The sequence below is a fragment of the Globicephala melas genome, chromosome 12 (assembly GCF_963455315.2).
Source record: "Globicephala melas chromosome 12, mGloMel1.2, whole genome shotgun sequence".
Taxonomy (NCBI): domain Eukaryota; kingdom Metazoa; phylum Chordata; class Mammalia; order Artiodactyla; family Delphinidae; genus Globicephala; species Globicephala melas.
In genome coordinates this window covers 75,108,355-75,123,663 of record NC_083325.1, presented here as the reverse complement: position 1 = coordinate 75,123,663, position 15,309 = coordinate 75,108,355, and the positions used below count along the sequence as shown (strand labels likewise).

The 15,309-nt window shown below is 34.0% G+C and overlaps 1 protein-coding gene across 9 annotated transcripts in view; it reads right to left on the bottom strand.

Annotated features, from left to right (window-relative positions):
- Positions 1-15,309, bottom strand: part of PUM2 (pumilio RNA binding family member 2) — a 92,060-nt gene that overhangs the window by 18,355 nt on the left and 58,396 nt on the right. For 7 of the 9 annotated variants that reach the window (XM_030858324.2, XM_030858325.2, XM_060309163.1 and 4 more), the window contains 3 exons: positions 15,109-15,252; positions 14,702-14,992; positions 10,359-10,595 (listed from right to left, as the gene is read on the bottom strand). In XM_030858324.2, coding sequence (XP_030714184.1) covers positions 10,359-10,595; positions 14,702-14,992; positions 15,109-15,252 — 672 coding nt within the window. The remainder of the gene's footprint in view (positions 1-10,358; positions 10,596-14,701; positions 14,993-15,108; positions 15,253-15,309) is intronic. The other 2 variants (XM_030858329.2, XM_030858330.2) reach the window with 1 other exon arrangement.

Below are 15,309 nucleotides of genomic sequence, written 5' to 3'. Positions count from 1 at the left end.
ATGGTTCAAGACTCTTGGGGATGCTGGAATGGGGTGAATGTATTTTGCATGTGGGCTGAACGTGAATTTGGGGGGACCAGAGTTTACATGGTACTGGGCTGAACTGGGCTTCCCCAAAAGATATGTTCAAGTCTTAACTCCTGGTACTTGTGGATTTGACTTTATTTGGAAATAGGATCTTTGCAAATGTAATCAAGTTAAAATGAGGTGTCATGTTGGAGTAGGTTGGGCTCTTATCCAATGACTGGTGTCCTTATAAGAGAAGGAAAATTAGGACAGACACATAAGGAGAATGCCAGGTAATGATGGAGGCGGTGACTGGCGTGCTGTGTCTACAAGCCAAAGAACGTTAAGTGTTATCAGCAACCATCAGAAGCCAGAAAGAGGCAAGGAAGGATTGTGCTTACAGCCTTCAAGGGGAGTATGGCCCTGTTGACACCTTAATTTGACTTCTAAGCTTCAGAACTGTGAGACAATAAATCTGTTTTAAGCCACTTAGTTGTAATTTGTAACAGCAGCCTTAGAACACTAATATATAATGCTATCTTAACAACACTCTGAGACAAGGATATTATCTCCATTTTACTTGTGACACAATAGGCTTAGAGAAGCTAAATCCTTAATAAATCCTTATTCAAGGATGCATAGCTAATAACTAGACTGAGTTTTTTTTTTTAACTATTATATCTGAATAATTCCCTTTCGGTTATACTCTGCTACACCTCATGAAGAACATTTAATGCCATATACCATACTTAAATCTGGGATATGCTTGAGGTTACATGGGAGAGTAAACCATGTAAATTTTTTAACTATATATTTGCCATATAAAGACACAAAATTTTTACTCGGGAAAAACCAAGGCTTCAATGAATTAAAAAACCTACATAATTCTAGTTAAAAGTATAATCTTCCACATCATCTTAAAAGACTAATATAAAAAGCAAAAAGCATAAATATGTCAAGTGTGCTATCTTAAATTTTTACATTTTATGACCATCTGTAAGCAAACAATATCAGGCGCAAACCAAAATAAAAATCTGTTGTTTCCATTTCTATTGCTTGTAATTCTTTTCTAAAAGCAACTAAGTAATTAATCTACCTTTTAGCATCTAGTGCTTCAACTTTTTAAAAATATAAAGGTAAGAGAGAGGCCATCTTCACAGAAGATACTTAATAATCTTCCCTCATTCATCAAAGAGCATTTAAACAGACTGAGTTTTTAACATATGAACTATGTAGTTCAGACTAGTATTATATCTCACTTCTACCTCTACTCACCTTGCCAATTTCCATTATTCCATCAAAAAAGGCTTGTATGATTTCAAGAACTGTCTGAATCTTACATCTTTATTGAAAACTAAACTACTTCTGTGATTACTGAACATGAGGACACTCTAAAAACCTACCCCTACCCCAAACCAAAGAACACCACACACAGGCAAAAATAAAAACTCACAACCGTCATAAAACTTCTCAAAGTGCAGTACTCTACAGAGTATGATCTTAACACACTGATCAGAGAACACACTACCAGTTAAACAATGCTTTAATGTAGAAATCTATATAGGATGTGAAATAATTTTTTTAAACAAGTAGTCAGTGTCCAAAAATAAATTCATCGATAAAACAGAAAGAAACAAAGCCACTTAAATTACTCCAACCATTTTGTTGAGATCTGAGTACAGTTGACCCTTGAACAACACGGAGGTTAGGAGCATCGACTCCCACCCCACCCCACCAAAGTATACATATAAGTTGTGACTCCCCCAAACTTAACTAGTAGTAGCCAGCCTACTGTTGACCAGAAGCCTTACCAGTAACATACAGTCTATTAACACGTTATATGCTATATATATAATTATAATTTTATGCATTCATGAAATACCTAACTTTTAATTTTTTTTTTGATATTTCTATGCAGTCTGCGATTTTTTTCAAGTTGTTGCAAATCTCCAAAAAAATTTCCCAGTTTTCCGCATTTTTTGGGGGGAAAACAATCCATGTATAAGTGGACCTGGGCCGTTCAAACCTGTGTTGTTCAAGGGTCATCTGTACTGTTAAAGCTGTGGAGAATGGTTTCAGCTTTCTTGTTTCTAATCTAGTAGGGAGAAAAAACCCAGAAACAACTCTAATATAATCTAGCCTGTGGTTAATTTGGTACAAAAAGACCAGAAAGGAAAGATAATAATTCTAATGGAGAGAATCACTGTGTTAAATAAAGTGCAATAAGGCAATAGCATTACAATCATTATACTGTAATTACTGGTTTACTCATCTGTATTCACCACAAAAAAATCAAACTTGATGATGGTGGGTAGAATAATGTTTTCTTCAAGTGTCTCTCAAGTCAAGCACAGTCTGGCATATAGGGATCTGACATTGGTTGAATAAATTAAGTGAATTAATTAAGCAAAATAAATTAATTAAATAAAAATTTTCATGAGACCCCAGAATTCTTAAACGGGGGCCAATAAAACTACACATAAAAGATAAACATAAAATAGGGATTAGTTTCAGTATAAATTAAGCTTATTACTATCCTATTTAGAATATCATGTAAAGACCCTTATCTGATCAGTTTTAATTTAAAAATTAGCAATAAAATATTATGAGATCCTTGAAGTAAAAAGTATTTAATTTAGATTAAGAGTCAATTGCAGGGGGACTTCCCTGGTGGTGCAGTGATTAAGAATCAACGCAGGGGACACGGGTTCAAGCCCTGGGCCAGGAAGATCCCACATGCCACGGAGCAGCTAAGCCCGTGTGCCATAACTACTGGGCCTGCACTCTAGAGCGTGCGAGCCACAACTGCTGAGCCTGTGTGCTACAACTACTGAAGCCCGTGCGCCTAGAGCCCGTGCTCCACAACAGTGAAGCCACCACAGTGAGAAGCCCGTGCACCACAAGGAAGAGGAGCCCCTGCTCGCCACAACCAGAGAAAGCCCCCGCGAAACAATGAAGACCCAAAGGAGCCAAAAAAAAAAAAAAAAAGTCAATTGCAGGCAAGTGAAAAATGCCAATATACTGACATTCAAACTCACTTTCCCCACCAACTCACAATAGGCTAAATTATATTTTACCACAATTTTATAAAAAGTTCACAAAAATTCTAAACTTAGGGAATAGGAAAAGATCCTTTATTTATTTAGAGTGACAGTAGACAGAAATAAAAGCATTCTTTGAGAAGCAGTGTGACACCTTGGAATGAACCAGGTAGACCTGGACTCAAAATTTTTGTTCCTTACTAACTTCATGACTACAAGCAAGTTCCTTGATTGCTTTGAGAATGAAGTTGTGTGCGTGTGTGTGTGTGTGTGTGTGTGTGTGTGGTGTGAAAGAGGAGTCAAAGTTAATTTCTCCCCATTTGGATATTCAATTGCTCCAGTTCAACTTACTGAAAAGACCATCCCTCCTAAATACACCAGAGTGGCACCAGTGGCCACAAATCAGGTAACTAAACGAGCAGGTCTATTTCTGGATCCTCTATTCCACCAATCTATTTCTCTAACCCTTGTGCCAATACCACAAGTTTAGTAAAACTACCACTGCAGTTTTAATAAGTTTGATATCTGGCCAAGTTATTAAATTCTAAATTTGTTCTTCAAGACTGTCTTGACTACTCTTGGCTCCGTTTTCCCATTCATATTAAATAAATCAGCTTATCAATTTCTTTAAAAAAGCCTGAAAAATTCTTATTGAGATTGTGCTAAATCTATACATCAATTAGAAGACAGTTGGTATCTTTATAATACTGAGTCTTTCAAGCCACAAACATGATATGTCCTTTCATTTATTTGCCTTCTTTAACTTCAGTCAGTGCTTTTATGGTTTACAGTGTAAAGATTTTGCCCTTCCTCCAATGGACTTATTCCTGGTTAAGGAAACAGTCTCATGTAAAAATATTCTAAACATAAGTCAATTTTCAGTATTACCCCATGAGAGCTATGCTGCATTCATTTTTAAAGGTTATTTGGCTAAAGCTGCAGATCTCTCATGAAGCACATCTGCCTATATTTTAAGAGTTAGTTTTTTGATCCTATGTTTACTTAATGCACATTATTCAGTGTATAAACAGTGCAATGATGTAAGTTCTTGGTGAATTCTTGATTGTTTTTAAGGCACATGAAGACTTATTTGATATCAGTAAAAAGGAAAGGTAGAGAAACAATTGAGGGAGGAGCTGAAATGCAAATATGAAGGAAAGGTAGAGCCAGTGAATAAAATGTAAAACAACCAAATGATAGTAAATAATGATATACAGAATTATAGTCAACAACATTAAATAAATGCCTCCAATTTGCAAAATACATATCAAGGAAAAAAATATTTAAAAACATATTCAGTAAGAGACCAGACTTTTCTATTTTCTCTCATCCCATAAGCTTTTTTTCAAAAATGCAATGGCACAAGCAGACTTCAGGTCAATAGAAGGAAACAAGGCAGGAAGAAAGAAATCCATTAGGGAGATGATGGGGGACAAGATCAAAGGCTCATATAACACACTAGAGATCCAGGAATTATGAGTTACAAAGAAGTGTGAACTGGAGTAACGCCTTCTATAAACTATGAATTGTCCCAAGGTGTCTCTCTTCACCTGAGTGCTACTGGAAATTTCAGTGGGATAATCCTTTTTAAATGAAAAGCTTAGCATCTGGCTGCTGGGTATTTAATGTCCACAGAATCCCCACAATCATGATGACAAGCAAAAACTGTTGCCACAAATTTCCAAATCGTTCACCTCCTCATTCTAGGTATTTTAAACAAGCACTACAAGTGATTCTGGTATGGTAAACCACTGAATCGAATCATCCAAGTATTTTTTAGTCTCAAATCTGAGATTACCTTAACTGAATTAGCTGGCAAAAACATTCTCAGGCATTAGAAGCACAAAGTCATAGATAACATTATTAGAGGATAATGGATAAAACATAAGGGCAAAAATTAATCATTGTGACCCCAAACCAGAACTAAGACTAATGAATTTGTACACAGAAATGAAACATAAAATAATAAATTCTTCCACACAATAATTTTAGAACTTTTCCACAACATATTTCATACTTTTCAACAAATAAATGACTTTTCGATGCACCAATGGGTTGAAGCAGTGATTTCATTTACACCACGAGAACCTGTAAATAATATTCTGTTGAGAGCTGAGTATGTTGTCCTATCTATTCAGTCCTGTTGTCCAACATATATTCAGTCCCTGAGTGGCCTGCCTTATGAGTAACACATATTCTTATTTCATACAGTAGATAAGAGCTTTTCTATAAATCTCAAGAATAACTGAAAAAGGGATCTAGAAGTCTAGTAATCTTATATACACATTTTAAAAACACATAACCTACACCATTGTGAGGTTAAATTTGAGAGGCTGAGTAGAATATTGTTACTGATATATTTTGTAAAATTGTTCAATTCATTATAGAATAGCAGAACAGAAAAAGAAAAGATAGTATCAGGAGTCAGAACAGTGTTCTAGCTTCAGTTCTGCCATTTACTGGTTTGGGCAAGTCTCTTGGGCTCATATGACCTATAACTGTCTCATCTTTAATGGGCAGATCACTCAGCCAGTTTATGTTAACAATTAGGATGAAATGAAATAATGAATATGAAAGTGCTTTACAAAACTATCAAATGCTATTCAGTTACAGGGAACTTGCTACTTAAAGGATAATAATACTTTCAATGAAAACTTCAAAATAATTTATATTGTTTTCTGCTTTAAGACCATATATGAAACTCAGAAAAACCGCACATAGCCTTACAACCAATTAGGCCATACTTGTTTTAATTCTCAAACATCTCATTCTAAGAGAAGCGGATGACCAAATCTGCCAAAGGTCAGCAATTTCAACAGATTAACTACTACTGAACAGGGAAAATGACTCTAACAGTTAGCAGTACCATGTCTATGTTTCATATAAAATTTTCTGTGATTAGGAGAGAAGATAGGTTATAAAGTTTTTTAATCTAATGCAAGTTAAAGCACTATGTGACTACTGAATACATGACATTAAGGAATCTTCAAAACTGACAGCCACCTTTGAATTAACTAATTTCACTCAATTCAAAGTTGGAATTAGACTTTTTATCACCCTTTTCTTAAGAAAAAACAAGCCAGTTCAAAAATGAAGAGGTACAAGGGAAGAAGCCATTAGTTTGTCAAACCCTAAGTCAAATAAAAACACAAAATGCTACTTTATACCCAAGAAGTTCCATATCAATCTATTATGAGCATAAAGATTAGAGTAAATAAGAAATCACTAACATATTTTAAACGTTTACTCAAAGAAGAAAAAGAAAGGAAACAAGGAAGGAAAGAACTAGTTAGCTAGCTCCAGGTAGATGAATTAAATAATACTTGAAATATTTAATCTTCTTTTACTGGGAGTAACGTATCTCAAAATAAGAGACTGACTTCTATCATAAAGAGTTAAAAAAACAACTACAGGTAGAAGATTTTTCCCCCCAACTCTATACATCAGTATAACATGAGAAAATAATTCACTTAATATTCAAGGCTGAACTTGAAGCCCAGAATTTGACATAGTTCTTTGCATTTCAAGATAAAAACCACTAATCTTAAAGTTGTTCTCCTTCCTTGTTCTTTTCCACTTGTTTCTCTGATCAGTATTTTAAGTGTTGCTTTTAACAAGTTGTAGTCAATGTGGGAACCAATCTGAAGGGACTCCAAATGGCCAAAGACAGTAATATTTTAGCATCAAGAAAAGGTATAAAAAGTGTTATCTCCCAGTCTGCAATGGACTGAAACATAACTATCCTAAAATCCATCAATTTACACTATAGGGAACAATGATGATTTAAAAACAAAAACAAAAAAACCCTGCAAGTCACCTTTAGAAGTTGCTAGGGCATCAACTCATTCTCATTCTCAATTCTCATTTCCCAAGGTCAGAAAATAAAGGAAAAGAAATCAAGCATTATCCTGACTCCTATATGAACTATATATTTTAGGGTAACCTCACAATTGATGAAAGTTCTTTTCCATAGAAAAATTCCAGCTAAAAAATGTAAAAGGAATGACAGAGCATCACCATTTTGCAACCTCTGAAGAAATACTTAGGTGATTATCAAAGGCTGCTAAGCCATTAGGTGGATCTGGCAGACAACCTCACAAAGGAAATAACCAGACGTGTCTCCTGATACGGTGCAGCAGAAATACAGAACCAAACAGCAAAGCAAACAAACAACCAGATCAAACCCCTAAATTCCACTTTATAGGAAATTCAGAGAATAGAGGAACATGTTAAATACCACCATGGAGAAGAAACCATCGAGGTCCAGAATGTGGGATATTCAACAGGACAAAGTTTCTTCAACAAATAAATGTGAAGGAAAAAAAAAAAGAGGATGGGGAAATGGTTCCATATTAAAAGACATCAAACAAATGACGGACCTTATTTGGACCCTGATGGAAACACAACAACTGTAAAAAGACATTTAAGTCAATTAGGGAAATTAGAGTAATGAGAATTTATAAATTTTAAAAGGTGTGATAATGATTTTGTGGCTATAATTGTTTTTAAAAAAGGAATCTCTATCTCTTAGAAATTTCACACTAGAATATGGAAGATAAAATTACTTCTCATGTTTCTGACTTCAATATATTTAAAAAGCAACAAGGTTGCAAATTTTAACAAAAATATTTTAGGTTATAAAAAAATGAACAACCAAAATTCATCAGTTGAAATACTTGTTCTTCAATCACAAAGTGACTACTGGTCATCCTGCTAAAAATACTTATGTTGATCAAATGACAACTATTTTTTAAAAAATGAAACATCTTTGTTGGAAAGCCAGAAGCACACAATGTTGCTATTCACTTTTCTGTGAATCAAGTAACTAGCATGAGCAAAGGCATAGGTGGTTTAAAAAAAAAAAAAAGTTACCTGTTTCATCCAATATTTTAAGAATATCGATATCCAGGCCTACCAATAACTACAATGGCTATATGTCTTAAAAATCTCATAAGAAAATCAGCTGGAACTAATTAATTACAACCAATTCTAATGAAACTGAGAATTTATCCCTATTTTATGATATTATATTCTTAACATGTGAGCAGAGTAAGATTATTTTTAAATGGCTATGCAAATTCATTTTCATAGGTATTTTATCAATCAGCAGCCTTGATAACTTGATTCATGAAGAAATCCACTTCGGGGATATACAATTTAAAAAATATATTTTTTAGACCAGAGAGCATGTAAGTCTTGCATCGTGATTCAATGACATGAAAACGAAAGATAGATTATTTCCATGAACACTACACAAAGAGCAAATTTATGAAATCTACTTAATTATTTTCAACTTGGCAGGGTCTATTCCTTGTTAACAAACAGGTTGCTAGTCATAATATGACTAAAGCTAAAAGAAACTGGGGAATCACAAAAGAAAATAATCTACAGACAATTTCAATCAGAGGTGTGTTTAAATACTAGATTAAATAAATACTAGATTTAGAAATACTAGATTTCAAGGTGAAGCTAAACTAAGGAGTTTAGCTTAAACCATGGGTACAAAAGTATCAGGCTACAATGTAGAACTGCTGGCCCACACGATGATTACTTCTCATAACTGACTAGAATTCCTTCTAGAAGCATCTATATGCCTGGGTTCTTTATAGTCAAAAAAAAAATCTAGATTGCTATTTAATTAGAGACATCTAAAACGTCATTTATAAACCAATTTCTAAACAAGCTATGTAGAATAATTAATGCCATTTACACAGGCACTAAAGCACAACGTAAGCAGTAACAGTTGACAGAAATCTGATCGGAAACTTATCTATGAAAAAAATGACAGGACGCGACAAATATAATCTTAACAAATAAAACACAAAACTATTACGAAAGGCTATTTTTAGGTTTGCTTTGTTCCAAATTTTGGTGTCAATTTCAAAGTCTCAAAGGCATGTTTTATATGGGAGTTGTAGGAATGGGTCTGAATAGAAATAATAAAAATCAGGAATTGAGTAGCTCCTATGACTAAGAAAAGATAAATGAAGGAAAGTGGTAGGCTAAAAACTGATAAGTTTACACAAACAGTGCTGCAAAGCAGATCTTAGGACCCCACTCAAATAAATTAATTGGTTGTATACAGTCAATATCCCCAAAAAGAGCAAAGGCCCAGAATTTGGGGTGGAGGACCAGTCTTTAAAAAATAAATCTAGCCCACTTTGTAATAACATAAATCTAAATGATCATCACTGTAAAATATTCCTTTGTTACATGGACACTCACTATATTACTGAGCTTTAGGAAAAAATAACTATAGCCTTATGATAGGGATGGCGGGGTCAAACATAATCACTAATTTATAATATATCTGCTTACAAAAGCAACATTACTTTTTAAATCACAAGCTGATTTAAATCTTCCTAAGCACATAAGAATCAGCAATAGAATCTCTCAGTTTTAGCTGAAATGACTAGAATTACAAAAATCCAAAATCTAATTTTAATAAAATACTTTCTTTGAAGAGACAGGGACGGATTCATACACAGCCTCTGATATCCAAAAACCCTTCAAAATATACTGTTAACTACATGGCTAAATAATTCCTGGAGTGGGAAAAAGGTAACCACCAATTCAAATAATCTTGGGGTGGGGGCAATTTTAATATACAGATATAAACCAAAGTTCTAAATGTTCCGATTTCAAGGGTACAGCAAGCCTAGAACATTTTTTTTCTTAAACAATGTGTTCAAAAGTAAGAGAACTACATGGACCAAACCCATACATAATAAGATTCTCTAACTCACAAACATACTCAATTCATATACCCTGATATAACCCTGTGGTAAAATGGCCAGGCATTCAAAGGCCAAAGCAAAAACCATCATACTAAACTAAATTATTTAAATTCAATAACTTTGTGACTAATGATTGCTTTTGGTGTGCACAAACTTTTTTTTTGAATTTTATTTTACTTTTTTATACAGCAGGTTCTTATTACTTATCCATTTTATATGGTGTGCACAAACATTTGATCGTGAAATTTCTTTCACTATCACGTATAAATAATCGACTTTTCAGATGATCTAAAACACACACAAATCAAAAGCACAGACGAGAAAAAAAACACACCACTGTATTTCATAAAAGGAACATAAGATACAATACGGGTCTTTACCTTACTGTACATTAGACCCTCACTTTGAATTTTCACAAAAGTAGAACTTTTTCAAAAGGCTAATATCTATAAGCAAAAGCAATTTGGCATGTTTCATCCAACATTAAATATTTTACACATATTATAAAACACACACACAAACACACTCACATGTATACATACAAATAAAAAGGGTTTTGGTTTTTTTTTTTTACCTAAATGCAAACTGGATGAGGATCCATGTGATGAAAGTGATGGCGGTGGCGTAAGTGAATGTCCTGGAGTTTGGCTTGGCAGAGGCATGCCTATTGGACTTGGAGAGGAGGAAAATCCCAGACTATTGTAAAATGGTTGCCCTATGGGTGCTAGGCTGCTACTAGATCTTTTGTACAAGTCAGAGCTAGTAGATAGAGACTCTCTCCTTGTGGCACTACTACTTGCAGAACTGCCAACTGAAGAAGAAATAAAAAAAACCCTAATTACATACAGTGTTAACTGAATAAAACCTATCCCCAACTCTTGCTGGGAAATAACAGAAGTGATCACAATAATTATTTTTAGAAACATTATAGAGAAGATAATTACTGTGATAACTATACATACTAACTTATTAATCATAAAAGGGTATAAATGCACCCCAAGAAAATAACCAAATATTTAAGAGCAGTCACTCATATGTTCATTATTTCACACATATTTACCATTGACACATATGATTACTGTGCTTTAATACCCTGGTATGATTTATAAACCCTGAAATTGTAAGTTGTCTCCTTTAGGATATGCTAGAGATTAAATTCCAATAAGGTTAAATTTTGGTAGTATCCTAATCTCTGGAACCAAGTTCTTAGACTTCAACCCAATGCCAAGAAAAGATTATACTGATAAACAGAATATTAATACATTTCCCTCACCATTCACATTTGATTTGGCTTCCAGCTTGTGTTCAAACCATAGTCCTTTAAAGTCCATATTGGCCCGAATATTAGTCAGCTGTGAAGTATAGATGGCAGCTAACTCCTCAGTACTTTTCACACTACACATTCTCCCTATCCTTCAGCAACTAAGTTACAAAATACATATGGAAAAATCAAACTTTCTCTTAGAAAACTGATAGCTCTCATTACTGTTATCAACCAAAGACATGTGTTCACTTACCCCTCAGGATCTTCCATTCCTAAGATTCTATTTCTGGCCTCATGAGCCCCTTACTCAAGTAAAGACTGATCAGCCTTTCTTTTCTTATATGGTATACAATTATATCACATCCCTTATTGTTCTACATACCAATTTTTTTTTGTTTTTCACTTAATTCCCAATTCAACTATTAACCTTCTAGTTTTTTTCTTTTGTACTTCATAAAATCATAAAAAAATGGTAGGTTCACATTACCATGTAGCTATGCATGCTCAGAAAAGCAACAAGATCTGGCTGTTAATCAACATATATTTGGATAATCAAATTCTTTACTAAGTGTTTAAAAGGGTTGTCCAAAACTCCCAATTCATAAGTCTCACTTAGAGCCCGTATTTTCAAGTATGTTTTTTACTGTTTCTAAGCCTTTTTAAACTGAAGCCTTTATATCCAAAATAATTTCATAATACATTTCTTAACCTATCAAGTTTTTTAAGGACAAGCTCTATATTCGGACCAATATGGTAATTCTTTTCAAGAGAATTTTAAAGTTTCTATTAGGTTGTGGTTTTCTAATAGCAAGTCAATTATAAATAGATCATAAGGGTACAGATTAAAGAGAAAAATTAAGCAGAGCACATGATGGTAGACCAAGTTAAGCTTATTAATACAGATAGGAAACTTAATTACATTGGTTTTACCAAATTTAAAATTCTATAAAGGAAAAATACCAGGCTCACACTACTGTATTAAGCAAAATATTATATAAACAGTATTCAATCTTTTAAACCAGTGAGTGCAGTTTCTGGAAGACTGATCATGTTTTATTGAAATTCTCACTTTTTAAGATATATTACAGGGAAATACTAGTAACTATATGCATTTTTAATAGCAAAAAATAAACACTATTGTAAGAATGGTTTTGGCAAAATTGTCAATGGCTATATTAACTATGCTAATTTAAAAGGACACTGTCAAAGTGATTTTTCTAAAACATGGCTACATTTAAAATTCCTATTTATTTCAGAAAACAATTTATATGACAAGGAAAAAGACAACAGCTCTCTAATGAGAGCAGCAGCACTATTATTCCCCTGGCAAATAATCAAAGAAACCATAGTTTTGACACATGCGATATTATTTTCCTCTAAAAAGGAAAAGCCAAGCCGAACATTTAAAAGTAATTCAGAAATAGCTTTACTTTAAACCTAACAAACTGGCTCCTTAAATTTTACTATATGCCTAAATTATCTGCAACAGTATGACTACAAAATATAAAACAAAGTATACCTAAAATATCTAAGCGGCTAGACAGTGGAGTCACTAATCATTTATCAACTGTGGACAAAATGTTAAATTACAAACTTTCAGTTGTAAAAGAACATTCTAATGGGTCATAGAAATGGTGATTTAATTACTTCATTACAATGGCTAAGCTTCCTGGTGAGCTGAGTTATAAACTGGGGTATTTAACACTACTAAGTATTAATAATTTCATCATATGGGTAAAAGAATGTGTATATGTTACTGTGTGTGTACATGAGCACATAAACACATTACATTTTAGCTTTCATATAGGTATGGAATTGCCATAATGTAAAAAGGCAATGGGTAGACTTCGAAGAGTACCTAAGTGCAGCACTTGAATGAACGCTCATAAAATGTCCAAGAGGAGGGAGATGACAGGTTATTTATTGGTATTTAGGGGTGGCAACTGTTAATGTCCTCTGAAGCAAGGTAAAACAGAGGTACCCCAAACTGGAAATCAGAATGGAGTAAGCAATGCTCATAAATAAGGGAGGAATGAAGATGATTAGTTTTTGGGAAAGAGGCATCTGCAGGGGACATGTGTAGAGAACAAAATGTTGATGGCTCATCAGTTCCTGAATGCAGGGGGAAGGCTCTTAACAACTAAGAGACAAATGGGAATTTGGAGTTCCTACAAATCTATACCAGACCGAGATTTATCAAGTCTTTTCTCTATTTTTCCTGGATTATTTAGGGTCTACAATCTATAGAAACTAGTTATTTCCACACAAAAATTTTTTTTTATAAAGTTATATGTTCTTTTGATTTTCTCCAGCAATCTAGGATTATCTGGGGAAAATACTTGTCAATTGTGTTAGAAACAAAAAAATGAGTCTATGGGGGCACTTGGGCGAGACATAAAAAGACTAAGCTCCAAAAGGAATGAAAAAAAATCAAACAGGAAAATTAAGACTAAACAGTCTTTATGTTCACTAGACTTTTCCTCAGAAGTTCCCATGCCCATTTCTTTAGGTAATTTTGTATTAGGCAAATATATTTGCCTTTTGTATTTCATTGTAACAAAAAAGCATTCTGCACCTAAAAGTTTATAGTTGTTCTAGACCATCATATTTATAAATATGAATGTTCAAGAAGTTCAGAAGATACTGTCTTAGAAAATTGGCAAGCACAGTTAGTAATGACTGGCATGTGTTAGTTTTGCCATTTTTCACACCAGAAAAGAATATAATTTAATGTGGTGGGAAAACAGATGAGAACCAGATTTTAAGACTCAAGGACATGAGAGGAATAAAAAACCTCTTGAGGTGTGAATAAATGGCCCTGCCCCTCATAAAGAAAAGGCTGTCAATTGTACCAAGAGAATGAGAGTAAGCTGTTTTTCCTCTGTTTCCTGAATACTCTGGAAACACCAGAGACTGATAATACAATGTGTGTCAACAGGGTGTCAGTGCGGGCCTCTTCTGATTTCAGCTCTTCCTCAGTTACAAAATCAGTTTGTGTGGGTAAATTATTTATTTTGTGAAGCTATTTAAAATTTGGATTTCTTAAGGATTATATATAAAACTAGGATATGGGAAAAAAAGTCCTTTTAAATGAACTTCTAGTGATAAAGGCTAAGTTGTTTAATATAAAGATAGGCATATTTATCTTAGGGGTTTCTGTTTAGAACATTATATCATATTTTATTTTTATATATTATACCAAATAGAGATCATTAACAACCGTTAGCATTTAATAAGAATAAATCATCTGATGAGCACACAAAAATTATTTTAAGACACCAGAAACTTAAGATGGCAAAAATATTTACTTCCTCGAACATTAATATTATAGAGCAAAGGGAAGAGCTAGTAATTAGCATAATACATATTATCCCAAACAAACCTTACTAAAACAAAAATTACAGTAATATAGTTCTTAAAGCCAGGGGAAAATATATTATATTTGAGTAAAGCATGGACTGCTTGAAATGAGTTAAGCATTCCTAAATGTTACAGGAGGTGGTTTTTCAGCTACAAAACTAAACCAATAAACCAGTATCTTATTCCTGTCCTTTCTATACCACAAGCTATTACTGTTTATATTAATATTAAAAACAAATACATATACCTCATGTCCACTTAGCAGAGTACACTCATCTTAAAAAGAAACTTACCTGATGAGCCAAATCCACTGAGGGCTGAGCCTATAGCAGCACCCAAAGAGCTACTGCTTCCAAAGCCAAGAGATGTACTTCCAGGTTGGCCAGGTCCGTGAGAAAATAAAGAACTGCTCTGGGAGCTATTAGTCAAAGAAGTGCTCCCATAAAATGAATTCGACTGCAGATTAGTGCTTGGCTGCTGCGGCTGCTGCTGCTGCGGTGGTGGCTGAGTGCCAAGTGGCCGGAAGAGACCATTTGTGCTGCCTGTGAGACTATTTGCAGTTCCTCCAGCTGCTGCTGCTGCTGCTGTAAATTAAATTTCAGACACTTCTTAAAACTACCCAGAAAACCATTTTCTATTTTTGAAACATCTCAAACAACACCAGAAAAATATTATCCCTGAAAATGTCAGTTACACTTACCAGCTTGTGCTGCTGCTGAACTAATTAAAACAGGTGTTGGAGCCATTAATCGAACTGGAGCTCCGAGGCCAGTTCTTGCTCCAGGGCCAACCACTAAGGCACCAGTCTGATCATAATAGGCAGTTGGAGTTAGTACTTGATAGCCTAGATAATATCAAAATAAATGTTTACCAATGAAAACATTATAGAAAACATGTATTT